At 38.2% G+C, this 26,762-nt stretch overlaps 2 protein-coding genes across 3 annotated transcripts; one reads left to right on the plus strand and one right to left on the minus strand.

The window, feature by feature from the left end:
- Positions 1-344: 344 nt before the first annotated feature.
- Positions 345-6,010, minus strand: LOC133517370 (juvenile hormone esterase-like). 2 transcript variants are annotated; one of them, XM_061850669.1, is made up of 4 exons: positions 5,521-6,010; positions 4,428-4,570; positions 1,783-3,050; positions 345-582 (listed from the first exon to the last, which is right to left on the minus strand). In XM_061850669.1, the coding sequence occupies exons 1-4, from the start codon at positions 5,657-5,659 to the stop codon at positions 393-395; spliced, it is 1,740 nt and encodes a 579-aa protein (XP_061706653.1). In that variant the 5' UTR covers positions 5,660-6,010; the 3' UTR covers positions 345-392. The 2 variants fall into 2 exon arrangements, with proteins under 2 accessions (XP_061706653.1, XP_061706654.1); XM_061850670.1 differs by lacking the exon at positions 1,783-3,050 and having other exon boundaries at positions 474-582.
- A 96-nt stretch (positions 6,011-6,106) lies between these two features.
- Positions 6,107-11,728, plus strand: LOC133517371 (acetylcholinesterase-like). The gene is made up of 4 exons (XM_061850671.1): positions 6,107-6,424; positions 6,699-6,841; positions 7,653-8,920; positions 9,655-11,728. Exons 1-4 carry the CDS (start codon positions 6,340-6,342, stop codon positions 9,842-9,844), a joined length of 1,686 nt encoding a protein of 561 aa, XP_061706655.1. The 5' UTR covers positions 6,107-6,339; the 3' UTR covers positions 9,845-11,728.
- Positions 11,729-26,762: the final 15,034 nt, after the last annotated feature.

Here is a 26,762-nt window from a genome sequence, read left to right on the forward strand (position 1 = left end):
AAATATCCATGCTCATCACACGAATACATGCCCTTACCAGGATTTGAACCCGGGACCATCAGCTTCGTAGGCAGGGTCACTTCCCACTAGGCCAGACCGGTCGTCTTAAGTACAATAAAGTTTTTACATACACACATTATTTTTAGACAGTGATTATATTAATGTTAGGTGTAGTGTAGAGCGCCCACAGAATGCGATAATCAGCTGTGTGTAAAACAATTTCAAGTGCTTGCGTCATTCGGATATCGATAAATACTTCATTAACTACCTATAAAACTGGCTATTTGCCATTCAATCTCACGATCTCAGGATTTCATTATATTCTAAATAAAACCATGTAAAAAATAGTTTGATTTATTATATTATCTTTGTTCATTCCCCTGTTTCGTTGTTCAGTCCTTGCTTATCCACTTTTGATAATGTCCAAAGTGATTGTACAGAAGGTCTAGAAAGCTCATCCGCTCGTGCAAAGGTCTGGAACCTAGGCGTAGTTCAGTGTTTATCTCCAAATATGGCAGTTTGTGCCGGGATACTCGTGGCCACTGCAGAGGAATCAACTTTGAAGGTTTCGGTGTTGGATTTCTGAAATAAGTATTAAAAAAAAATCTTCCAAATACATTAAGTTTAGTTAATGACCAACAGCAAGAAGCACGGGGTGACGGTGGATGGGAACATTTTGCAATATGTCGACGAGTATACTTATCTAGGCCAGATAGTCTCCTTCACAGATCGCCAGGACAAGGAGATTGATCGAAAACGCGTGGCGGACCTTTTGGTCTATGAAGGAACTCATGAAAGGTAAACTCCCAATTGCACTAAAGCGCAAGCTCGTCGACATGTGCATCTTACCCATCCTCACCTATGGTGCCCAAACCTGGTCATTAACTGAGGCGCAAAAATCACGGCTCAAGGTTTGTCAAAGGGCAATGGAGCGGAGTATCCTGGGTATCCGCAGATCTGACAGGGTGAGGAACACAGAGCTTCGCTCCAAAACCCGTGTCGTCGATGTTGGGATGAAGACTGGGCTGGACATGTCTGCCGGATGAATGATGGCAGATGGGCTAAAATAGCCACTAGCTGGCATCCCCGGTGTAGTCGTGGCAGAGGCAGACCGAGAAAGAGATGGCGGGACGACTTGGATGCGTTTCAGCGGGACTGGCGGGACCTTGCTCAGCACAGGGAGGATTGGAAAGCTAGAGGGGAGGCCTTTGCCCAGCAGTGGGACACACAAATAGGCTAATAATAAAAAAACATTATTATTGACACAGATAAGCAATACTCATATGCTGCCTGCTATATGGCCACTTGGACATCAACATTTTCAAAGGATACTTAACTTTATTATTTTTTATTAAGATCTAATCTCCAATAATCATACATTTTGAGATGTGACCGTATAGTACGCAGCATACGTATTGTGTCAAACTATTGTTAGCCCATGGAATTGGTACATTTTACCTAACATCGAATGAGGTAGTTCTGTTTTTTTTAAATGTTGGTAGTGATCAAATGGTAATAACAAATCCAAGTTTTCGACCTCGAAAGCCCTTGGGATCATTGTAAAGTACATGAAAATCTGTCTGTCTGTCTGTTCGGAAAGAGAAGAGTCATGAAATGTATTGGGCCCCTACATTCCACGACTGTTCTCTTTCCGCACAGACTCTAGTAGTAGGGAATGCAAAAACCGGTTTTTTCTTCGGTTTTACCAAAAAAAAAAACCGAATCCGGTTAAAAATTAGTATCCTAGAAAAATCATACATAAAATAAAATCAAAACACGTACCCATATTTTGCAAAATTAGTCCAAAGTTCGGTCATTCTGTCTACAATTAGCATATCTTCATCACGCAACCGATCTTTCATGTAAGAAACGTCGAATAAATATCCCAGCTCATCTGCGTGGGCAGCACCACCTTTTGTATATGGTAATTTCAATAAATCCTTGTAATAACTCCTCTCACCAGAAAATGAAAACATATAGAAGAACATGTTGTTTACGCCACTATCCAAATATTTTCTAACAGTTCTGAATATTGGACTGTAAAAACTAAAATCGGCATGTAGATTAATTGTCGGTCTGCTATTATCTGCACGTTGAACATCATCACCATAATAAAACAGCCGGACAATCTTTTTCAATTCATCTGAAAACTTACTTTCATTTTCAAATTCAAAATGTGTTTCTAAAATTAAAGACAGGAAGTCCATCCTTTCAAATTTACGATTTTCAATTTTTTTTGCTACTATTGCATAGCTTTCGTCGTTAGTCATACCAATTAAGACATCGACATCTCTACGAGTAATTGTGTTCAAATCAGCTGGGTATTTAGTAATATAGTTATCAACATCCTCGAATTTCTTTTCAATACACAATCCAAAAAATACATCAGAATCCTTTGCTGCTGCAATAAGTTCATGTGGCTCTACTTTGTTCAGAAATGATAACGCATCTTCAATATCATTAGTTGGATAATTCAATTGATTTGCTAATTTTAAAGGCGCATCTCTATCAGGATCAGGAACTTCGTTAATTATATGAGATAACGTATTGCCACTTTGCAAAATCACTCTATTATAAAGCTGTTCCTGTAGAAAGAATTGATGGAAATCCACAGACACTGCACCAGCACTGTTTCCCACTACCGTGATTTTGGAGTGGTCTCCGCCAAAATATCGTATATTTTCATTAATCCAACGTAGTGCTTGGACTTGGTCTTTCAAACCCTGATTCCCGGGTACTTTAGATGTGTTTAGACACATAAAACCGTAAGGGCCAATACGATAGTTTAAAGTAATGAAAATGACGTCATGTCTGACTAAAAAGCGTGGCCCATATATGTATCTGCCTGCAAATCCGAACCTGAACATTCCACCAAATATGTATATCATAACAGGCAAATGATTAATAATGGCGCTGTTCGGTACGTAAATGTTAATGTGAAGGCAGTCAAGTTTCCCAGTAATTGTTTTGTTAAATTCTTCTTCTTGAGGACATATTGTGGTGTCGTCGACTGCTTCAAATATCCCTTCAAATTTGTATGGAATAGGAGCCTGAAATTGTATTAAGTCTGTTGAGAAATCATCCCTAACATTATCATATTATATGATTGGCGTGGTTATTGTAAATTGCGTATATAACAATGACAATATGGAAAATGGAGGGTACGTGAAATCACGATAGCATTATATTCTAGCAAAAGCAATAGATTTTTACAAATAATATTAAAAAGAAAAAACAATGACAAAAGGATTAAAATGGCATTTAAATATTTACAATCATCGTACATCTCATTACAATTATAATTAGCATCGAGACTTTTGGAAACCTTTTGTCGTAGAAGAGCTCCATTCTGGTCTTCATGAGCAGTTCTATTTCTCCAAATAGCACTATTAATATGCAAATGCCTGGTTATACTTAAGATAAAAACTAATATATCGCTATAAGTATGCATAGAGTCAGACCAATCTAAGTTGGCAACGATTTTGATAGCCAAGCCTGTGCAAGTGTTAAGTAAACGTCATAATTTCACAGATGTTTGACGTTCAAAATAACACTTCCGCTGTCTGGGCTATCAAAATGGCTACCAACTTATCTTGACCTGACTCTATAAGATTTGAAGATTTCCCTCGATTCCTCATAGATCCCATCATCAGAAAAAAAAGAATCTGTGTATGTACCAATCTGTGTATGTACCAATATTTATGGAACCGATGAGTATTGAATGTATGCACTGCTGGGCAAAGGCCTACCCCCTAAACTTCCAATCTTCCCTAACTGTAGCATCCGTCCAGTTGCTGAGAAATGCGTCCAGGTCTCGCCATCTCCTCTTAGGCCGACCATGCCGGCGTTTACGTTGTGGCACCCTCTGCGTGGCTAGTTTTGCCCACCTCTGTGTATTATGACCATACGTCGTACATGGCCGGCCCAGCCCCACTTTAGCCTGGCGGTTTTGACCCCAACGTCAACAATGCCTGTATTGGTGCGCAACGTAGTGTTTTGGATCCGGTCAGTCAAAAATAGAATTTGTAAAAACGGTCGAGAAATGACGAAGTTATGGATGAAAAACATAAAATATATAAACAGAATTGAGAATTTCCTCTTAGCATGACTTCGGCATGTGGGAAGATGGATAAGAAATTAAGTTAAAATTTATCACTTGTTAATAAAAACAACCAAAAAGGCATAAATAATTTCATTCTGGTAAGAAATAGACTATTTTATAGATACGTTATATTTATTTATTTTTAATTAAAGCGAGTTACTACAGGACAGCTAGGTGAAACCAATTAAAAGCTTGTAATAAAGTAAAGGATGAAATAAATCATACCAAAAGGAAATACCTTACATTAAGTCGAAAATTGCGGAATAAAACTTTACCGAAAAGATATTTTCCGAATATCCATAAATTGAGAAATTTCAATACTCACACCAAAAACGTTGTCCGGATCAACTCTAGCATACGGGATACCCAGGAACATGGAGTAATTCCCGTCCTGGGCCTGAAGCCCCCGATAGCTGCCTACTGGAGTATGCACTACGGGTCTGGATAACTCAGGACCCAATTGAAGTTCTGCAAAATACACAAAGTTTAGTCAGAGGGTGGACTTGCCATAAGTATATTATATTCAATAAAATCATTGACCGAATTGGCAATAACTATTATATTTAAAATTTATAAAACACACTACGCAAAAAATACTAGTAATAAAAAACAATCCTTAACTGTTACGTTATAATTTTTTTAAACTCCCTACGCTATATCCATTTCATGCCATAAATGTTTTACATCATTTTGTAAAAAAGCTGATACTCTTCTAACCACCGCAAGGAAAGTCGCTTTCACGTGACAAAAACGCATCGAAATCGGTCTAGCCGTTTGAGATTGATGATGCCACAGACAGACAGACCGATATTGGTGGTAAACATAAAACACCCCGTTTTGCGTAAGGGATTAAATATGCTTTCATATTATGTCTTTTCGGCTGTTCTTTCCTACAAGTCACATTTTTTTACCGGCTCTCGTAAAATTTTGAAAAAAAGTTGTTCATAATATATACAGCCGTTTGGAAATCTGTCTGAATCTAAAATGTGTGTCACGTGAATAAAGCAAACTGCGGAGTAAGTTTTCCGATGCTTGCTACCTATATTGCTAATAGTTAACCTATGTGGTGGGGTTGAAAATCGTTATTTGTTTTACAAGGGGAAAAAGAGGAAGAGGCAGAAGACCAGTCACCGGGTGGTCAACTGTGGAGAAAGATTTAATAACCCAAAAACTTCCTCCAATGACAACCCAAGATAGAATATCCTGGCGCTGATGCACGAGGAGGCCTACCCAGGATAAACTGGGACAAGGACAGGAAGAAGAAGAAGAACGTTATTAATTATATATTTCTTAAAAGTCAATTCCATCAGTAAATACGAAGATTATTATTCAGCTAATTATAATAATACAACTTTTCTGGCAGATTTTGAAGAATACACAGAGCCTTTACAGGCTGAGGTGGTAAAATAATATTTTACCTGATACTGAAGCCTGGAATGTCAGTGCATTTATTAAAAGAGAGTACATAAATACCGAACTGAAAACGGGAATCTCAGAGAACATAACGAGCTTGTGAATTCGTGAAATAAAGTATAAACAGATAATATTGTTTGTCATGGTCAACTACTGTTGCGGAATTACTGTTGTTGCGTTGACACGGGTGCTTTCACTGTCAATTTACTTGGTGAAATAAGTTCGTTGTTGACTTATGGCCGGTTCTTATCGTCATCGTGACCATCGGGTTCTAACTAGTAGTCACGTGAATGCATGGATCACGGTACACAGAAAAAACGGCCAAGTGCGTTTCGGAACATGCATAATGAATGATCCCGTACCTTTATACAATACATGTTGTATGTTGCTATACAAGCAATATATTCACTGAATTAAATTTGGTTTGGAAGTCACATGTCTTACTGCTAGGACACTATAGCTTTTACTTTATCAGTTTTTTAAGCGTTGTCTACACTTGCTTCTCTTTTTTTAACGTCAAAACGATTTATTAGTATGATATCAGTTTAAAAATACATTCTGTGACATAACAATGAATCCATGCAATTTTATCGCCTGTCGTGTTTTTGTTATCCATGCATTAATTACATATTAAAGTAAGTAAGTGTTATGTCGTGATGATCACCATACTGACAATAAAACAGTTCAAGAAAATTTCAGGGCACGCTCAGACAGCAAACGTAGTGGTCCGTCCGTGAACGGAACGGAACGCAGACTAAGGGAAAATATAAAAAAGCAATAAATATTATCTACTTACACTCTTGTTCAAAGTTAAACAGGTCACTATGTTCCTTCAGATTCCGTTTATTAATCCGGTATTGTTATACTATCTTCTAATTGCGCAGCAATTATCCCAGGCGTTAGTGCGAGGTATTTTTTTTCTGTCTAACCAGACGTTGGAAAACTCGATTAAACTGTTTGTTGTATTCTCACGTAAAGATTTTTTTTATAACTTGCTGTGAAAAGGTATTGTTATTCATTTTACTCACTAAATTTAACGAGAATGCGACCTGTAGAAAAGAACAGCCAGGAAATATAAACGAAAGTATTTTTGCCAAAGTTGATACGGGGCTTCGCGTTCGTTCAGTAATCAATTTGGCTTATTGCGTGTCCACCTGGCAACTAAACTTTGTGTATTTTTTAGAAATCCCATTCGGTCCTGAGTTATCCAGACCCGTAGTGCATACCCCAGTAGGCAGCTATCGGGGGCTTTGGGCCCAGGACGGGAATTACTCCAGGTTCCTAGGTATCCCGTATGCGAGAGTTGATCCTGACAACGTTTTTGGTGTGAGTACATATTGAAATTCCTCAATTTTGAAAATTTTAAGAACGTCGTTATAGGTATTTTCTTTATAATTGCAATTATTTTTATCACCTTTTCTTATGTTGTATCTTAACTTCATATCGATCTGTCCTTTTCTTTTTCTTTGATTTTTTTCATACGAAACATATAATTTATTACCAAAATAGGTTTGAAATACAAAATTAAATTAAATTTTAATTAAATATAAACTCAATAACTTAAATCTAACAAAATAAAGAAAAAATACTCCCAGGCCCGTCCCGTGCGGAAGGGTGCGCGATGTCCATAAGCCTTGCTACATTCCTTTGCTGGATGGCAATGACTATTCTTTGACCAGGCCTAGGGTGAGCCAAAGTCTCATGTAGTCTTTTTTAAACTTCGGAATAGGATATGAGCGTCGCTACTCCACGGCCCTAGGACGTCTACCGCAAACTCCATAAATATGTGGTTGTTTGAGAGCTCGCCATCTTTGCGACACTTTAGGGATTCTCAGCCGCTGCCGCCGCCCGCTAGCCTTCAGTGACATGGCGGCTAGATGAGTTGGCGATTTTTTGATTCAAATTACTTCTTTTGGTCTTGTCGGAAGATCACCGCTGGAAGTCGTCAGCATCAGACCATTTCGTGGCATTTTCTCCTTCCTATTTATTTTGTTATGTATAACTTTTTCTTTAGTGATTTCATGTACCATTTATAATTTTTTTCTAGTTTTAGTTTCAATGTACAATTACTTCTGCCAATAATATGGTATAATACATAATGTTAATAACGATCACCAAAAAAAAAATTAAATTTCAGGCTACTATTCCTTTCAAAATTGAAGGAATATTTGAAGCAGTCGACGATACATCAAGGTGTCCTCAAGAACGTGACAAAACAATCGCTGGGACACTGGACTGCCTTATCGTCAACATTAACGTACCGAATAGTGCCAGTTTTGAGAATCCCTTGCCTGTGCTGATCCAAATTTATGGAGGAAAATTTATATTCGGATCAGCTAGCAGTTTTCTCTATGGACCACGCTTCCTAGTCAGACATGGCGTCATTTTCATCACTTTGAACTATCGCCTTGGTCCTTATGGTTTTATGTGTTTAAACACTTCTAAAGTACCAGGGAATCAGGGTTTGAAAGATCAAGTACAAGCACTACGTTGGATTAAAGAAAATATACGATATTTTGGCGGAGATGACTCCAAAATCACTGTAGCAGGGTACAGTGCTGGTGCAATATCTGTGGATTTCCATCAGTACTTTCTACATGAGCAGCTTTATAATAGAGTGATTTTGCAAAGTGGCGTTGCGTTGTCTCATGATTTTACTGAAGATTCTAATCCTGATCGAGATGCTCCTTTAAAATTAGCAAAGCAATTTAATTATATAACGAATGATATAAATGCTGCTTTATCGATTCTAAACAAAGTAGAGCCACATGAACTTATTGCAGCAACAAGGGATTCTGGTGTAATTCTTGGACCGTGTGTTGAAAAACAATTCGAGAATGCTGATAACTATATTACAAAATATCCAGCTGATTTGAACACAGTTACTCGTACAGATGCCGATATCTTAATTGGTATTACTAATGACGAAAGCTATTCGTTCATAACTAAATCTATAAACAACGGTGCTTTGGAATTGCAAACGGACTTCGTGTCTCTGATTTTAGAATCTCATTTTGAATTCAATAATGAAAGTAAGCTTTCAGATGAAATAAAAAACATTGTCCGGTTGTTTTATTACGGTGATGATGTTCGACAAGCAGATAATAGGAGACCGGAAATGAATATACATGCCGATTTTACTTTTCACAGACCGATATTCAGAACGGTTAGAAAATATTTGGAAAGTGGCGTAGAAAACACCTACTTCTATATGTTTTCATTTTGTGGTGAAAGGAATTATTACAAGGATTACATGAATATACCATGTACAGAAGGTGGTGCTTTCCACGCAGATGAACTGGGATATTTATTTGACATTTCTTACATGAAAGAGCGATTGCGTGATGAAGATATGCTAATTGTAGACAGGATGACTGAAATTTGGACTAATTTTGTAAAATATGGGTACGTACTGTGCCTTATACAGTTAATATTTTTTAATTCAAATTTTGAACACTTAACGAGTGAATAACTAATAAAAAAACGGTTATGATACCAGTTCATTGTACAAAACAATAAAATCGACTGATAGGACTTATATTGAGACTATATAAACAAAGGTGGATGCCATATACCCAATTATGTATTGTAGCGATACTCACATAGGCCATAATTCAAATTTTGAAATTTAATAAAATGAAAATTAATATAATTTTGTATTTTTGTGAATTCTACAGTCCAAGTGCTTAGCTTGGCACTATGCTGCTTGAAGTAGTTGTTTGGACAACAAGTACAGGTATATAATATAATGGCAGGGAACATCTGCCGAATGCACCCAGAACGCAGGGTAAAATCAGCCACGGACTGGATCCCACACGATATATCTCGGGGCAGAGGAAGACCCAAACAGAGATGACAGGATGACTTCGATACATGCTGTATAGAGTGGCGGGAATGTGCATTTGACAGGGCCAAATGGTGCAAAAGAGGGGAGGCTTTTGCCCAGCAGTGGGACATGCTAGTAGGCTAGATAAAAAAGGAAAGGTTTCTGTTGGTACATAGTAGGTACATCCTGAAGAAGTTTGAAAAAAGTAATGCACAAATATAATATACAACCCGCTCTGAAAATGGCAAAAGTAGATTGACACAGCTCATCCGTGTCCAAAAACAATAGAAAACAATTTATATCCTTATTTCAGAAATCCAACACCGAAAACATCCAAGTTGATTCCTCTCATATGGCCACGCGTATCCCGGGACAAACTGCCATATTTGGAGATAAACACTGAACTACGCCTAGGTTCTAGACCGATGCACGAGCGGATGAGCTTTCTAGACCTTCTGTACAAGGATATTGGACATTATCAAAGGTGGATGAGTAAGGACTAAACAATGTAACAAGATATGAGCAAGACGAAAATAATAATATAAACAATAACAATATTTTGCTTAGTTTTATTCCAAAGTAATGGAATCCTGAGATCGTAAGTTTTTTAGGTAATTAATTTTTTATCAATATCCGAATGACGCAAGCAGTTGAAAAATCGGACTAACGACAACAAGCTACTTCAGAAAATGGTACATGAAAATGAAAGCAACAAATTTATTCTAGTTAATTTGCTATACCTATCAATCTGGTAGTAGCTGTTCATCGGTGGAAAGACCAGCAGCTGAAAATTGTTTAGGCATCTTATAATTTAAACTATATCTGATGACAGTTTATATTCTATTGTATATAAAAAAAATTGCGAGTCGGACTCGTGCACCGAGGGTTCCGTACAAATCTGTAGGTATATATTATTATATGGCGTAACTAAAAATTTACGGTTCTCGCATTTTTTCCTTTATCTGTGTATAAGACGTTGCTTCGTACGAAATTTCAAGATTCTGAGTTCACGGGAAGTACCCTATAGGTTTTGATTTCCGCGGAAATTTGCGGCATAAACGGCTATATCTCTTGATTGCGTTTGCTTAGAAGTTTGATTTTTTTCATAGCTGCAAGGGACAGTAGATCTGAGTATTTGATATAAATATATTCAAGCTTGATACCTCCACGCGTTCCTGAGAAAAAGGGTCTTGACAGACAGACGGACAGACGGACAACAAGGTGACCCTATAAGGGTTCCGTTTTTCCTTTCGAGGTACGGAATCCTAAAAATATCATCAACGGGCTGTATGGCGATGGAAAGACCGTCAGTTGATGCCCTCTTCCTAGTCGTATACTCTTCTCAGAGTAGTCATTCATTCATTGTTTCCCGCCACGCTTCTCTATTTATTGCTGGCCGCACGCACAGATTTAAAGGTGACCCGGTGAGAGCTTTCACTTGGTCGGTCCATCGCATTGAGGGCTGCAAACTGGGTCTTGTGCCATCCACTCTGCCCTGAACAACAAGCCTCTCCATGGCATTGTCTTCCCTGCGCGTAACGTGACCCTAGTAGCTAAGGATGCGAGAGTGAACGATTGGCGAAGTGTCTTTGTGTAACCTTGAGCTTCTGGAGAATTGATATATTAGTACGACGCTGCGTCCGCGATATCCGCAGCATCCTTTTCCAGCACCCAGTTCACTCTCTCTTACTGTTCACGAATCAGCACTGTAAAGCAACACTGGGAAAACGAGAGATCTTACGAGACGAGACTTCGATGCCTTTTTGATGTTGCGATCTCTCCAGATCTTAGAGAGCTTCTCCATTGCAGACCTAATAATGGCGATGCGTCGCTTGACTTTATCTTCGGAGCCTCCGCCGTCTGAGGCCAATGACCCCAAGTGTATATATAAATATATAACTTCTCAGTTTCCAATCGCTTTTGGTCTATTCGCTTTGTAACAGTTGATGTCCTGAAGGCTGTAACTTAAAAGACAAACAGAAGCATCTATCACTTATTTCAGTGCATAAAGTCCCTTTTTCATCACCAAAGTGGTTAAGGAAAATGTTTAATTGCGCTAGAGCAGGGTGATGATACTATTTATTCACTAATTATACTACAATTATTCAGTATAATTATAAACTGTAAAAAAAATTCAATTGGAATGCGATTATTTAAAAAAAAATACATATTCATTTGAAGTTGCGATACAACTGCCAGCTGATTTTTTTTTAATTCACAATAGCTTTTAAACTATCAACCGACAAAGGCAATATGGGATGCGATATCAAAGTTTATTTTACAGTACATATGGTGCTACTTTACCACACTAGTGCGAAAATTAGCATATTACGTTACTGTGTCGAACATTTAAAGGGCCATATGTACTGTAAAACGTTGTGCGATACATGTGCTATTCGCACATGTAACGCTATTCGCACATGTACGCGGTAATTCGCAACTTGTGTCGACTTAAAACACTCCCTTCGGTCGTGTATTAATTTATCGCCACTCGTTTCGAATTTCCTATTTTTCGCACTTGTATCGTAATGTACTATTATTACATGTTTGGGTAGATGCCGTTCCTCTACCCACCAACAGAGCTGCAGCTGGCGACCACGAGGATTCTTTACTCTGCCCTCAACCGTTTCACGAGATACGATGACCAATGAAATTAGCCCCTGACCCGCGTTCTATTATGTAACAATGCATAAATGACCCACATTATCCCATTAGACGATTAGTAATCTGACATTGGGGAGCTTTTATAAACATTTCCTTTACAACTCGCGACTCCGGGATTCCAGTCCTCCACTCTTTTAACTACCAAGACTAGCCACTTTACTGAGCTTTTTTTTTAAATACTACGTCGGTGGCAAACAAGCACACGGCCCGCCTGATGGTAAGCAGTGTCCGTAGCCTATGTACGCCTGCACCTCCAGAGGAGTTACATGCGCGTTGCCGACCTTAAACCCGCCCCCCTCGTTGAGCTCTGGCAACCTTACTCACCGGCAGGATCACAAAACTATGAGTAGGGTCTAGTGTTATTTGGCTGCTGTTTTCTGTAAGGTGGAGGTACTTCCCCAGTTGGGCTCTGCTCTAGATCTGGAATGACATCCACTGGCTGTGCCCTACCACACAAAGCGAGATGACATTCACAATGCCTATACCTCTCTTTTGGACGTAGTTTAAGGACGTACCCGGGTCCAAGGACGTACCCGGGTCCAGCTACAAGAAGAATGGCTATTGACAGCGAATATTACCATCAAGCATTTCTTTTCCCTTTAATTCTAAGCATTTAAACGTTTGCAGACATTTTTGTTTAATTTTGATATACTACTGTGAGATTTGTTTCATAACTGAGCAGATGCAATTACTGCCTTAATTAAGTTATATATCTCTCATGCTCGCTTCGGGCGTCTCAAACTAGTTATTTGTCTACTAGTTCTAGTTTCACCGATACACAGAGAGCTAGCTCGGAAAATGGCACATGATAACGAAACAAGATAGTTTGCGTAAAGGCAGGAAATTAGAAAGAAACAAAAATATGACATGCCGCTCGAAACTTGTGACGGAAGGTATCATCCTCGATCTAGCTTGTGTTTTTTTTATTTAAATAACTCTGAAAATATACTTTTGTTTCAAGTTTTTGGCCCATACGACCCCTCGGCTATATTATCCCTAGCTATTTTACCCATTACCCTGCTCTTTTATCCCTAGTAATTTAAGGTTATTTGTAAGTTTGTAACTAACAACTAATATGCTCATATTGCTATGATACCCAACGGCAAAAAATGGCCGAAAACCGACCCATGTAGCGTCGTGCATTTCATGATGGTCAATTTAAGATAATGTTTGCTATAGTTTTCATTTAACGTATTTACTAAACTTTTATTTCACGATTTTTTTTCATATTTTTTGCAATCACTCAAAAATGGCTAGACCGATCATGTTTGCTATAGTTTTCATTTAAAGTATTTACTAAGCTTTTGTTTCACGATTTTTTTCATATTTTTTGCAATCACTCGAAAATGGCTAGACCGATCATGTTTGCTATAGTTTTCATTTAAAGTATTTACTAAACTTTTGTTTCACGATTTTTTTTCATATTTTTTGCAATCACTCGAAAATGGCTAGACCGATCATGTTTGCTATAGTTTTATTTAAAGTATTTACTAAACTTTTGTTTAACGATTTTTTTCATATTTTTTGCAATCATTCAAAAATGGCTAGACCGATCATGTTTGCTATAGTTTTCATTTAAAGTATTTACGATTTTTTTTTACGATTTTTTTCATATTTTTAAACCCTTTCTTCTTTCATCTTTGGACATACATATGACTACTTCAATACTGACTAAGTACCGTTGTTTTTATTTTTTTTCCTTTTTCCGCTGTTCAGAGTGATAATACTGATTTCAGTTTTAATTAATCTTTTAAAATTGTACTTGCTATATAAAAAAGTAAGTATTTCAAATAAAGCTTCGGATAGCTATACAGATATTATATAATAGTTGTATTAACTTTCCCTCTCCCAGGAGGTATTACTGGTTTTGTCGTAAAATATCTAGTTTTACCCAGAAATATGTAGTGTATTGACTACGTGCCATACCGGCGGCGTCTCGTTTCTCCTACAAATTAATTTATATAATCGGGACTCGACTGAGCCAATATTCGGAGATAAATTGAATAGATTGGTATTCCAATTATGACACAAAAGCATTCTCTTTAGGGCCTACGCTAGCTGACGCGGACGCCCGCCGCGTGCGCACGCACGCGGGTGCTATTTATCGGTGAAATCCGCCGCACGCGTCCGCTTCAGTTAGCGTTGCTCATACTATTTTTCGTTAACCCGCTCGTCCGCTCCGTGCACTAGCGCCAGCTAGCGTATGCCCTTAAAGTACTGATACTGGTGTTAGACGTACATTATACACATTTAATAGTATGTTCAATTCACTCGAGTCTTTCCTGTAGACATCGCAAAGTTATCGAATAAAAAGCAAATTTTTACGCCGCACCGTACAGGCGGGATACATTTTCAGGCTGAATTTGATCAGCTGTCGTTTAGTGTAAGTAGTCATATCGCTAAGACGCAAAGTTTCCAAGAGTAAATAAAATGAAAAATGAGACCTTCAGAACACCCCCCCCCCCCCCCCCCTCCATCTCCGGCTCAAGAACTACCGCCGGGGACTATTTATATATTCATCTCCCAACTAACCAAATTATGGAGTCGAAAATTGTTTTCCTAGCATGTCCGTCTATACCTTCTTGTTGATTAGCTATTGCCTATAAGAACGTGATATATAATCCCAAGTCGTTAACTTTTGTTGCATTGTCCACAGAAGTGACCTGTTTAGAGTTCCGTAGCCAGTTGGTTCCTAGTTAGGAACCCTTATAGTTTCGCCATGTCCGTCTGTGACTCCCCTACACGAAAAGTAAGGATTGTGATATATGTACATGTATAGTACCGAAACTATATACCTGGCCACGTATCACGGCTGATCGCTCGGTCAGTGAACTCGCGGGTAGGTTAAGATTATCATATATAATTCAATGTCATAATTTGGTCGTAGTTTTAAGTTGTCTTCCGAAACATATATTTTAATACGAACGGACGTGCAAATGCCTTTTATAGATATTCCAGTGTTCCTGGCTCCTATATATTTCAATATATTCCTATATATTATATATTTAAATATATTATATATTTTCCCATTTGTTTAAATTTTTTTGCTTCAACCGTATAGTGTGGAGTGTAATTGGATAACAGTACTCTTTCCCTACAGACTCTAACCTAACGATGTGCTGATATTTGGTGAAACAGAAAAATATTGTTGCTCGAGCCCGACGTTGGGCCTGATATAGTCTGGATGTAATTGGTACTTACACAAGTAGGTGCATTCCATTGATCTATCTTTTTGGCGTGAACCGCGAGTTTTCAGTTCGGGGCGAACTACCTAATATAGAGCATAAAACGGTATCCAAAAAATATTATTTAAAACATTTTGAGACTTTTTTAGTAACTTCTATGATTCCAAACCTTACTAAACAACTTTCGCTCAATAGAATAAAATCACGAACACCTAAAACGTACCAATAATGAATCCATGACATTTTTATCGCCTGTCGTATTTTTTTATCCATGCATTAATTACATATTAAAGTAAGTTAGTGTTATGTCGTGATGGTCACCATGACTGAAAATAAAAACATTCCAAGAGCATTTCAGACCACGCTCAGGCAGTTAACGCAGTGGTCTGACCGTCACCAGAGGCAGACTTATGGAAAATATAACAAAGCAAGAAATATTATCTATTTACACTCTTTTTCAAAGTTAAACAGGTCACTATGTTCCCTCAGATTCTGGTTATTAATCCGATATTTTTATACTATCTTCTAATTGCGCAGCAAATATCCCAGGCTTCAGTACGAGGTATTTTTATTTGTGCTTCTACTCAACCACGTGTTGATAATGATAACAGATATTGGAAAAAACTAGTTCAACTGTTTGCCGTAGTCTCACGCAAAGAATTTTAATATCGTTTGATATTTTTTTTTAACTAGCTGTGACGGCTGTAATTTGGTATAATTACTTATCTTACCCACAAAATTTAATGAGAGATTGGTTAAAAAACGCAACCTGTAGAAGAGAACAGCCGGAAATACACACGAAAGGCTTTTTGTCAAAACTGATATGGGGCTTCGAGCTTGGTCGATTTATAGCGTGTACATCCTGTGACTAAGCGTTGTGCATTTTTTAGAAATTCCATTGGATCTTGAGTTATCCAGACCCATAGTGCATACTCCAGTAGGCAGCTATCGGGGGCTTCGGGCCCAGGATGGGGATTACTCTAAGTTCCTGGGTATCCCGTATGCGAAAGTTGATCCGGACAACGTTTTTGGTGTAAGTATTGAAATAGCGTTTAGGTGCATTCTGTCATAGGTATTTTATTTTTAATTGTAGTTCTTTTCTTGTAACTTAACTTCATATCGATCCGTCCCTTTCTTTTTCGCAGATTTTTTTTTACGTAACATAAAATTCATTACCTTATTATAAGTTAGAAATAAATATAATAATAATTTAGCCTTAATACGTCCCACTGCTGGGCACAGGCCTCCTCTCATGTGCGAGAGGGCTCGAGCTATAGTCCCCACGCTAGCCCAATGCGGATTGGGGACTTCACATACACCTTTGAATTTTTTCGCAGATGTATGCAAGTTTACTCACGATGTTTTCCTTCACCGAAAAGCTAGAAAATACGAAATAAAATATAGTTTAAACTAAATAACTTAAATCTAACAAAATAAACTCAAAATGCTCAACTATGAAAAGTCCTCCAGGTCCGTCCCCTGCGGAAGGGTGCCCATGAGGCTGGCTACATTCCTTCACTGGATGGCAATGCCTCTTCTTTGGCCTAGGAATGAGCCAGCCCTAAAGTCACCCGAAGTCTCATGTATATGTATATGTATTTTAAGCTTCGGCAAAGGGATATAGGCGTCACTACTCCACGGCCCTAGGATTTCTACCGCAAACTACTCAAATATGTGGTTGTTTGAGAGATAGGCATATTTGCGGCGCTTTAGGGTTTCAGCCGCTGCCGCCTTTCCTACCCATCTCAGGTTTAAATCCCGATAAGGGCATTTATTTGTGTGATGAGCACAGATATGTGTTCCTAAGTCAAGGATGACTTCTATGTATTTACGTATTTGTATATTATGTATATCATTGTCTAAGTACCCACAACACGAGCCTTCTTATCTTAACGTGGGACTTCAATTTGTAAAAGAAAGTCCTTATGATATTTATTACAATTTGTATAATTTTCAATTAATTATATTGTTATTATCGTGATTTAACGTAGCATTGTTTTTTTCTATTTATATTTTCAATTAACCTCTGCTAATTATATGTAAAAATAAATAATATTAAAAACGATCACCAAATTTTTTTACAAATTTCAGTCTCCAATTCCGCACAAAATTGAAGGGATATTTGAAGCAGTCGACGATACATCAAGGTGTCCTCAACAAAGAAAAAAAAAATTTGTTGGGACACTGGACTGCCTTCACGTCAACATTAACGTACCGAATAGTGCCAGTTTTGATAATCCCTTGCCTGTGCTGATCCATATTTTTGGGGGAAAATTTAATATCGGATCTGCACGCAGTTTTCTCTATGGACCACGTTTCATAGTCAGACATGACGTCATTTTCATTACTTTCAACTATCGCCTTGGCCCTTACGGTTTTATGTGTCTAAACACTTCCAAAGTACCAGGGAATCAGGGTTTAAAAGATCAAGTACAAGCACTACGCTGGATTAAAGAAAATATACGATATTTTGGCGGAGATGACTCTAAAATCACTGTAGCAGGGAACAGTGCTGGTGCAATGTCTGTGGATTTCCATCAGTACTTTCTACAGGAACAGCTTTATCACAGAGTGATTTTGCAAAGTGGCGTTTCGTTGACTCATGATATTACCGAAGATTCAAATCCTGATCGAGATGCTCCTTTAAAATTAGCAATGGAATTGAATTATACAACGAATGATATAAATGATGCTTTATCGTTTTTAAACAAAGTAGAGCCACAGGAACTTATTGTTGCAACATGGAAATCTGGTGTATTTTTTGGACCGTGTGTTGAAAAGCAATTCGAGAATGCTGATATCTATATAACAAAATATCCTGCTGATTTGACCACAATTACTCGTAGAGATGTCGATGTCCTAATTGGTATTACTAACGATGAAAGCTACTCGTTCATAACTAGATATATAAAAAATGGTGTCTTAGATTTGCATACGGACTTCGTGTCTTTGATAATAGAAACTCATTTTGAATTTAATAATGAAAGTAAGCTTTCAGATGAAATCAAAGATATTGTCCGGATGTTTAATTATGGTGATGATGTTCGACGTCTAGATAACAGAACAAAAATGAATATACATGCCGATTTTACTTTCCACAGTCCAATATTCAGAACTGTTAGAAAATATTTGGAAAGTGGCGTAGAAAACATGTACTTTTATATGTTTTCATTTTGTGGTGAAAGGAATTATTACAAAGATTACATGAATATACCCTGTACAGAAGGTGGAGCTTCTCACGGAGATGAACTGGGATATTTATATGACATTTCTTACATGAAGGAGCGGTTGCGAGATGAAGATATGCTAATTGTAGACAGGATGACTGAACTTTGGACTAATTTTGCTAAGTATGGGTACGTAATATTTTTAATTCAAATTTAAACAGCTGATTTTTATGAATAACCTTAAAAATTATGATACCAGGTTATTGTAAACAACAATATAATTGAGTGATGAGACTTCTATGAGACTCAAAAGCAATAAGTTTAAATAAAGGTGCAATACACACATAGGCTATAATTCAATTTTTGAAATTTCACAAACTGGTCGGGCATTTTTTCATTTTGTATTCTTGTAAATTTTCTACTCCAGGTGTTTAGGTTATGCAGCTTTATATAGTTGTTTGAACAGCTAGTTCGGGTAAATAATATAATGGCGTGTGCCACATACAGAGGTTGGGTCAATACCAGTCCTGGGCACTGGGGGTCTTACCTTGGTATTTTAATATTGTATTTGACCTTGTTTTAGTTTAGAAAGCAAAGAATAATAATTCCGAAAGTGCACTCTTGGTAATGATTTTCAAAAATTAGGAAGTGACTGTATAAGGTTTTTGTTGGTACATAGTAAATCCTGAACAACTTGAAATAAGTAGTGCACAAATAGGGATAATTTATGATGCAACTATCTGAAAATGTTGACAAAGCTTATCCGTGTCCAAAATTTATTTAGTAGAAATAATTCATATCCTTATTTCAGAAATCCAACACCGAAAACATCCAAGTTAATTCCTGTCCAATGGCCACGTGTATCCCGGGACAAACTGCCATATTTGGAGATAAACACTGAACTACGCCTAGGTTCCAGACCGATGCACGAGCGGATGAGCTTTCTTGACCTTCTGTACAAATACATTGGGCATTATCAAAGATGGATAAGCAAAGACTGAACAATGAAACAACTAATGAGCAAGACGAAAATCATAATATAAACAGTAACCATTTTTTGCTTAGTTTTATTCTAAAGTAATTGAATCCTGAGATCTTGAGTTGGATTCGCAAATGACCGGTTTTATAGGTAGTTAATTGTTTATCAATATCCGAATGACGCAAGCAGTTGAAATGGTACATAAAAATGATAGCAACGAAACTAGTTAGTTTGCCATTATACTATTGCTATTAATAGATCCAGGCTCTTCAGCGGTGGAAAGACCGTCAGCTGTCGCCTGAAAGCTGTAACTCAGAAAACAGACAGAAGCATAAAGTCATATTTTAGTAAATAAAGTATATTTTATCACCAAAGTGGTTACGGAAAATTGTATAATCGCGCTAAGAGCACGTGAATCATTAAGAGAACATTTGAAGGAAATTAATATTTTAACGGAAGCTTCCCAATACATCTATGATAGTATTATTTATGTTGTTAAGAATCTAGACTCCTTCGCTCAAAATTCTGATGTGAAATATAAATAAGCTTGCTATTAGAAAGTTTCGTATCCGCAAACTACTAAAATCATTCGTTGTGCAATGCATTCGATTTTATAACAAGTTACCTGACGATGCTTGCAATCTGGTAAAGATTATTCTTGCCAGCTCTTAAGAATTAGTTAAAAAAAGTCATTGATGTTGAAGGCTTATTACAGAGTCGAGGACTATTTGACAGACAAACATGCCTGATCCAAACTGGAAACTGTAATAAAAACAAGTAGCAATTAAAATCATTGTACATGTATATTTCTTTGTAGTGCACAATAAAGTATTTTATTATTATTATTTGTATCTCCGTTACAAACTCTCGGGTTTTTAAGCCCGGTCATTTATAAGGCGTGCGTGGGGATATAGATCCAACACGTAGAGGCCGTTTGGAGAGCTTTGATGTCATGTAAAACGCCTGCTGGAACCCATTCATGTTTACATAAATAGATACCCATAAACCGGTTTCAGCAGGCATTGGAGGCTATTGCAGAAAAATGGAAAGAGTCCTGGTCTATGGTTTGAATTTGGGTGAAAAATAAGACTGGGCTATTGCTAAGAGTTCCGGACACCTGCCATAACATTGTGATATACAGTGTTACCGAGGCAAGCGGTGACTCGCCACTTATTATTATTATTATTGTATTATGAGTTATACACATAGCTCAGGTGAGAAAGCACATCAGATATTTTATGTACTTAGGTATATCATAGTAATCAGTCAGATTACATAGAGAGAGAGAGATCAATCCAAAACGGTCAGTATGGAGAAGTCAGAAACGATAAGAGATAGCCACATTTGTTCTTAGGAAACATGGCTTCGATTTTAAATTTAATAATAATGACATTCAATCTTTTTTTTTATCTCATTCATACATAACCGGGAATCGAACCTGCTCGAAGTCATGTAAACAATGTAAAATAAGTTTTTAGGAACTTTTTTTTTCATAGTCAAAGTTTAATCAAGTATAGTAAACACAAATGGGTGGAAAAACAATTAAAAACTTATAAATAAAAAATTTGTCCCAGATCGAGACCGCTTGGCAGGGTACCCAGAAGGCTGGCTGCATTGCCCCTCTGGATAGTGATGCTTATCCGCTGGGCGAAGTACAGGCCAGCCCTCTGGTCACCCGAAGCCTCTATAAGGCGTTTTGCTAACTCCTTATAGAGGCGGCGCGCGCTAGGCCCCCACGGCCCTAGGGTTTCAACCCCAAACGCCGCAAATATGTAACTACTGCCGAGGTTGACATACTTGCGACGCTTGAGGCTTTCGGCCGAGGATGCGGCCGCACCAGCGTCAACTTTGGTGCCTGGAATATGGGACGGTGCCAGGGTATCTACGCATGTAGCATCCCAGACAAGGGGCCGTCCCATACTCCAAGGCACCAACGTCATTCCATCAGGCATTTCCATTTTAGGAACTTAATGTACGAAAGATGCCCATGAGCCATGGGAAACGGGACGACGTGAAAAAAAATGACATAATTATATACATAGAAAACGCCCATGACACAAGAGCAAATATCTGTGTTCAGCACACAAATAAATTCCTTTACCGGGTTTTTTTTTTCGTTTGTAGAGTCATTGGTGTGAGTCAATCGACCCTCGCTAGAATTACGGGCGGCCGGTTGCTCTTTGTTTCGTAGGTTCTGTCTATTGTTGTGGTCATCGGTGACTATGTAGTAGCATTTGGTGAGACTGGCCCCCGATGTTACGGGCGGTCGTGTCCGAAATTTTCAGCTAAAAGTGCGATCTATTCTGGTCTGGTATATTATGTTTCTATGTTTTGTTGAAGGTCTTTAGTGTGTCTATTACATATTTAGCATATTTTATAAATGAGTCTAGCGTGTCTTCTTTTTCAATTATTTGTTTTATGTTGAAGGGATCTATGCTTTGGTGTTTTCCACAGATTGTCTCGTGGACGCATCTGGCATATGAGTATCTTGGACAGTATTTAATCAAGCGTTCGATGGTTTGTTTGGTGGAATTGTCGCATGGACAAACGTCTTTGTCGGTTGTGGAATCGTTTCAGATATGTTCTATTGTAACCATGGCCTGTTAGGATTTGTGTTAGTTGAAAAGTGATGGTTGTATGCTTACGAAGAAGTTTAATATCGTCTAGAGTAGGTAACCAGTTTTTGACATGTTTTCATGTAGTGCTCTCGGTGTATGTTATGTTATGTGTAATGTATGAGGTATTTCGGATTTTTGTTTTGTGGTATGATAGAGGAAAATAGTCGTAATCTGGTTGTTTGCGTAACTGCATCCCGGGACCATCGGCTCCATAAGCAGCGTAGTGACCCTGCTTGCGGCCGGGTAGTGGGTAGTGACCAACTAGGCCAGACCAGTTGTCAGTGCCGACATGTTCGTACATCTTGATACAGGTTTCTCACAAAGCAATGTCATTATCATTGAAAATGGACACCGTATTGAGCGGAGACAACTGCAAATTACAGAGCAATTAATATTAGACACGAAGGCCACAGTAAATATTTGTGATGGAACAGTATTTCAACTGTATGAATTGGTAGAATTGGGTACTTGACACATGTTGAATATTATTACAAAATTTAGTTAAATGGATAGAAAATGAGCCATCCATTATAAAAAACTAGAATTTAAAAAAATATACTGATATTATAAAATAAAGGCTCCGAATTATCATTTTTTTTTTTGGCTTTCAAAAATAGAAAAGAAAATGGAAAATTCGATTCCTTACATTTAATTGAAAAATAAATTGTATGGCAATTATACACATAAACGCAATATTTCAGGGTCAAATTGGCAATTTCCTTGATCTTCCATACATTTAGGACAGACGTCAGATGTGACGTCACATCACCTTATCATTTTGTTAGAGGCGTTTCAATCGTCGAGTGCGAGCGTCAGACTTTAACTCTCATTTCTGACCTTTGTGTTGTTTAAATGCCACGAGTCCTATATAGACATTTGATCCCCAGGAAAATTAAGATCGATTGACATTATTTACAAAAAAACAGTCAAGTAGCCAATTATCAGAGATCTGCCGCATTTCGGATCGTCAACATCCCCAGCATCTTCTGAGGATGTCTCGTAGAGAGGCGATACAATAGTCGAGTTTTGTACTTTTGGTGATGGTTTGTTTTATTTATTTTTGCGGTGGAAGGGTAAAAGTAGTAAAAGTAATTCCATGTAAAAATCAATCGCCACTGCATCCCTGACGGATGATTGTTGCAAGTTGCAACGGAGTGTCAAGAGCGGTTGAGACGGCCAATGCATTTCTGCTTATATTGCCTATCAGGCCTATCGCTGCACGGCACTTCTTGCCGCATAAGTCGCATGTTGTGCCTCTGGTTGTGGATGTAGAAATACACAAGTAAGTATAACAGGTTAGCAATTGACTAGCACGTTATGGCTTCTCTACACGATGGCCAAACGCTGGAACAGCGAGATGGAATAGAATAGAAGAATATGCAATAGGTGAAAGCATGTATTATGGACTAAGTAACGAGTAGACGCATTGCATACGCACCATTGCTAGCCGCACCACTACCTTTGAAGTGCGAACGAAAAATTGACACCGTGGCCATCTCATCGCCATCTCGCGGCGCCATAATCCATCCGACACCACTACCCCCTCTACACGCTGCTGGTCCATCTTAGTAGGCCAGTATGATGGACCATTGTGTAAAGTAGCCATTATTATTTCCCGGATTAGTAAAGTAATAAGTATTTTTGTTTTGATTAATACGACTTTTTTGCTACTAAATTAAACGTTGAATTTTTTAATTTTAGTCCCAATGTCTCTGGGACGTATACGGGACAAGGCATACGAAAGAAATGGATTCATTATTTGATAAACTCTATTATCGATGCTTTTTCTCATATCTCTCGCTCCAAGTTTTTGCGACCCCTGATTTTCGATTAAAGGATGACTCACGCTACACAGTGCCAGGACCGGGCCGGGGCGGACCGGAGCGAGCCGTCACGCGGACTTTCAGGAGCGCCACCGTCGCCGGACCGTTCCGGGGCCGGGGCGACCGGGCCATCATCTCTATATTATAGTATCTCTATGCGTTGACACTATCGTTGAGTCTCCGAGCGCGAGACAGGCCGGGCCGGGCTGTCCGAGCTCACCGAGCCGTCCAAATAACGGACTGTTCATGACAAATGTCACAAATGTCAATCATATTGAAAAAATTGGTTCGATGGGAAGCAAGTCGATATAGAAATAAATAATAAAATCAAAATATTGGCCCTGGCTGCCATAATAGCTGATGAAGAGAATACTGCATACTCTGGGCAATTTTGCATTTGGACATTTCGCGGACACTTTCGGAAAAAGGAGAATTACACAACATTATGTGAAGAGCTTTATTTCCACATGACCCGAGACTCTTTCGAAGCCACCGTGTTCTCTGCTTAAGGTAATGGAAATACAATGCGTGTATATTGTCTCAAATAATCATGTGCCGAAGCATATTAAACTATTAAAAGCTAAAGGGATGACCGGTTCTCCATACAAACATAGTCCCCATTTTCCTCTCTGGATATTGATATTCCCTTCGTTCTACATCCAATTTTGTAATAGTACATTACGATACAAGTGCGAAAAATAGGAAATTCGAAACAAGTGGCGATAAATTAAAACACGACCGAAGGGAGTATCGCGACGACGATAGGACGAGTATCGCATATATCCGTTGGGGTTCAGTGATACCCGATAGATATTAACCCTGAATCACAAATGATCATTTTGCTTAATGCCGCGTTTTTGCATTATTTTCTCCCATCAATCCTATCATAGACTTGTTCCGTTTCAGGAATGCATGAAAAACTTAAGTTTAAAAGAGAAGATATTTAAAATGGCTGTAGGAATACCACAACCTTTTAAAGTATTGATATAAGATAATCATCTACAAACATTCAGCTATAGAGAAATACGCGTACACCACTAAGAATGTCGGTGGTGCGCTCTCAAAGTAAAAAAAATAACCTTTAAGTTCGGTACACTAAGATAGAATTGTCTAACAAGTACAAAAAATAAACTACTTACTGGCTTACTTACTTCTTGCGGAAAAGGAATTTTTGATCTATAATACGAGTGGGTTAGGTAGTTGAAATTTACAGTGTGCATTTTATGGTTCCGTAGCCAAAATGGCAAAAACCCTTACAGTTTCGTCATGTCCATCTGTCTGTCTATCTGTCTGTCCGTATGTCACAGCTATTTTACTCAAAAACTATAAGATAACCAAAAGAGAAAAGTGGAAAGTAGGTATTTTTTATACTACGTTGGTGGCCGGCCTGATGGTAAGCTACTACCTACTTAGTTTAGAAGTTCAAATGTATAAAAATATAATTTTTAGGCACGCCATACATGTAACTAAAAGTGAAAAGGTTATTCAAGTAAAAGAGTATTAAATTTAAGATTTTTTTTAAGTAAGTGAGATGGCAAAGGAGTCTTGCGTAGCCCGTCATGCTAGCCCGAAATGATATGAACGCTCTGACGTCGGGCTACAGCGGCGGCCTCATATTGAGAAAGTCGGGCGTAGCCCTTGTGCTATGCGTGCTCTAAGGCCGAGGGTCCCCTCATAACAAATGAATCGGGGGTAGCCTTACGTACCTAAGTAGCTTCCTCATACTAAAAAGTCGTGCAGAAGAAGATAACAATATAATTTTTTCAATATGTCAATTCCAGATTTTCTGTGTTTCTTAAATGTATAGTAACATGGCAGCAGTTTTCATCTTTAGGGTTCCGTACCCAAACGGGACCCTATTACTAAGACTCCGCTGTCCGTCCGTCCGTCCGTCCGTCCGTCTGTCACCAGGCTGTATCTCATGAACCGTGATAGACAGTTGAAATTTTCAAAGATGACGTATTTCTGTTGCCACTATAACAACATAGTATTGTGTTCCTGCCGGTGAGTAAGGTTGCCAGAGCTCAACGAGGGTAGGAGGGTTGTTAGGCTCGGCAACGCGCATATAATTTCTCTGGAGTTGCAGGCGTACATAGGCTATGGAGACTGCTTACCATCAGGTGGGCCGTATGCTTGTTTGCCACCAACGTAGTATATAAAAAACCAAATACTAAAAAAATTACGGAATCACGTTGGGCGAGTCCGACTCGCCCTTGTCCGGTTTTTGTATTTATTCGTAAGCTTGCATTAATTGCCATGGCACTTTAGGCTTAGCTTGTAAGTACAGTCGAGGAAATTGATTCTTTAGCAGTTAACGTGTCACGTTACAATGGACAGCTCTTACCATAAGTATGTACAGCCAAATTTACTTGAACCGCAAGTTGCTAAAGAATCAATTTCCGCGACCGTACTAATAGGATATTCTTTGCTAATAGGTCTAATAAATAATATGTTGCGGACTCTTTTCTTAAACCTTTTTACTTGTATACTTTTTACGACATTTGACGCTGTCATGTTATTCAAATAGTAAAATAAATCTGACAAGAGAGAAAATTGTGATCTTATTTACAGAAAGATGAGAGACTTAATGTATGAAAAAATAAGCAAAAATAAGAATGAATGTTTTGTGAGTGTGAAACAATTTTATTTTCTTTGACAAATAGAGCACTGCATTGCATTAACGATTATTATTATTATTTTAATTTGTATGTCTTTCCCATCACGGAACAATGGTATTCCGGACCTTTGAGAAGCGTGCGCCGAGCCCTAACCTAACGTAGAGGCCCTTTTGACACGTTCATGAAATGTAAGATGTACACCGAGCTGATGCTGCCCTTGCCCATGTCATAGGACGCACGCAGAGGCAGGCCCGACAGGGTGTAAGGACTATTGAGAGTTGTTGGAATCTAAAATAAACTAGGTTATTGTGTGAAAGCGACGGGCTAAACACTGAGCTATGGGATAAAAAACCAGACGCCTGCCTAA

This window comes from Cydia pomonella, chromosome 4, assembly GCF_033807575.1.
Source record: "Cydia pomonella isolate Wapato2018A chromosome 4, ilCydPomo1, whole genome shotgun sequence".
In the NCBI taxonomy this organism is placed as follows: domain Eukaryota; kingdom Metazoa; phylum Arthropoda; class Insecta; order Lepidoptera; family Tortricidae; genus Cydia; species Cydia pomonella.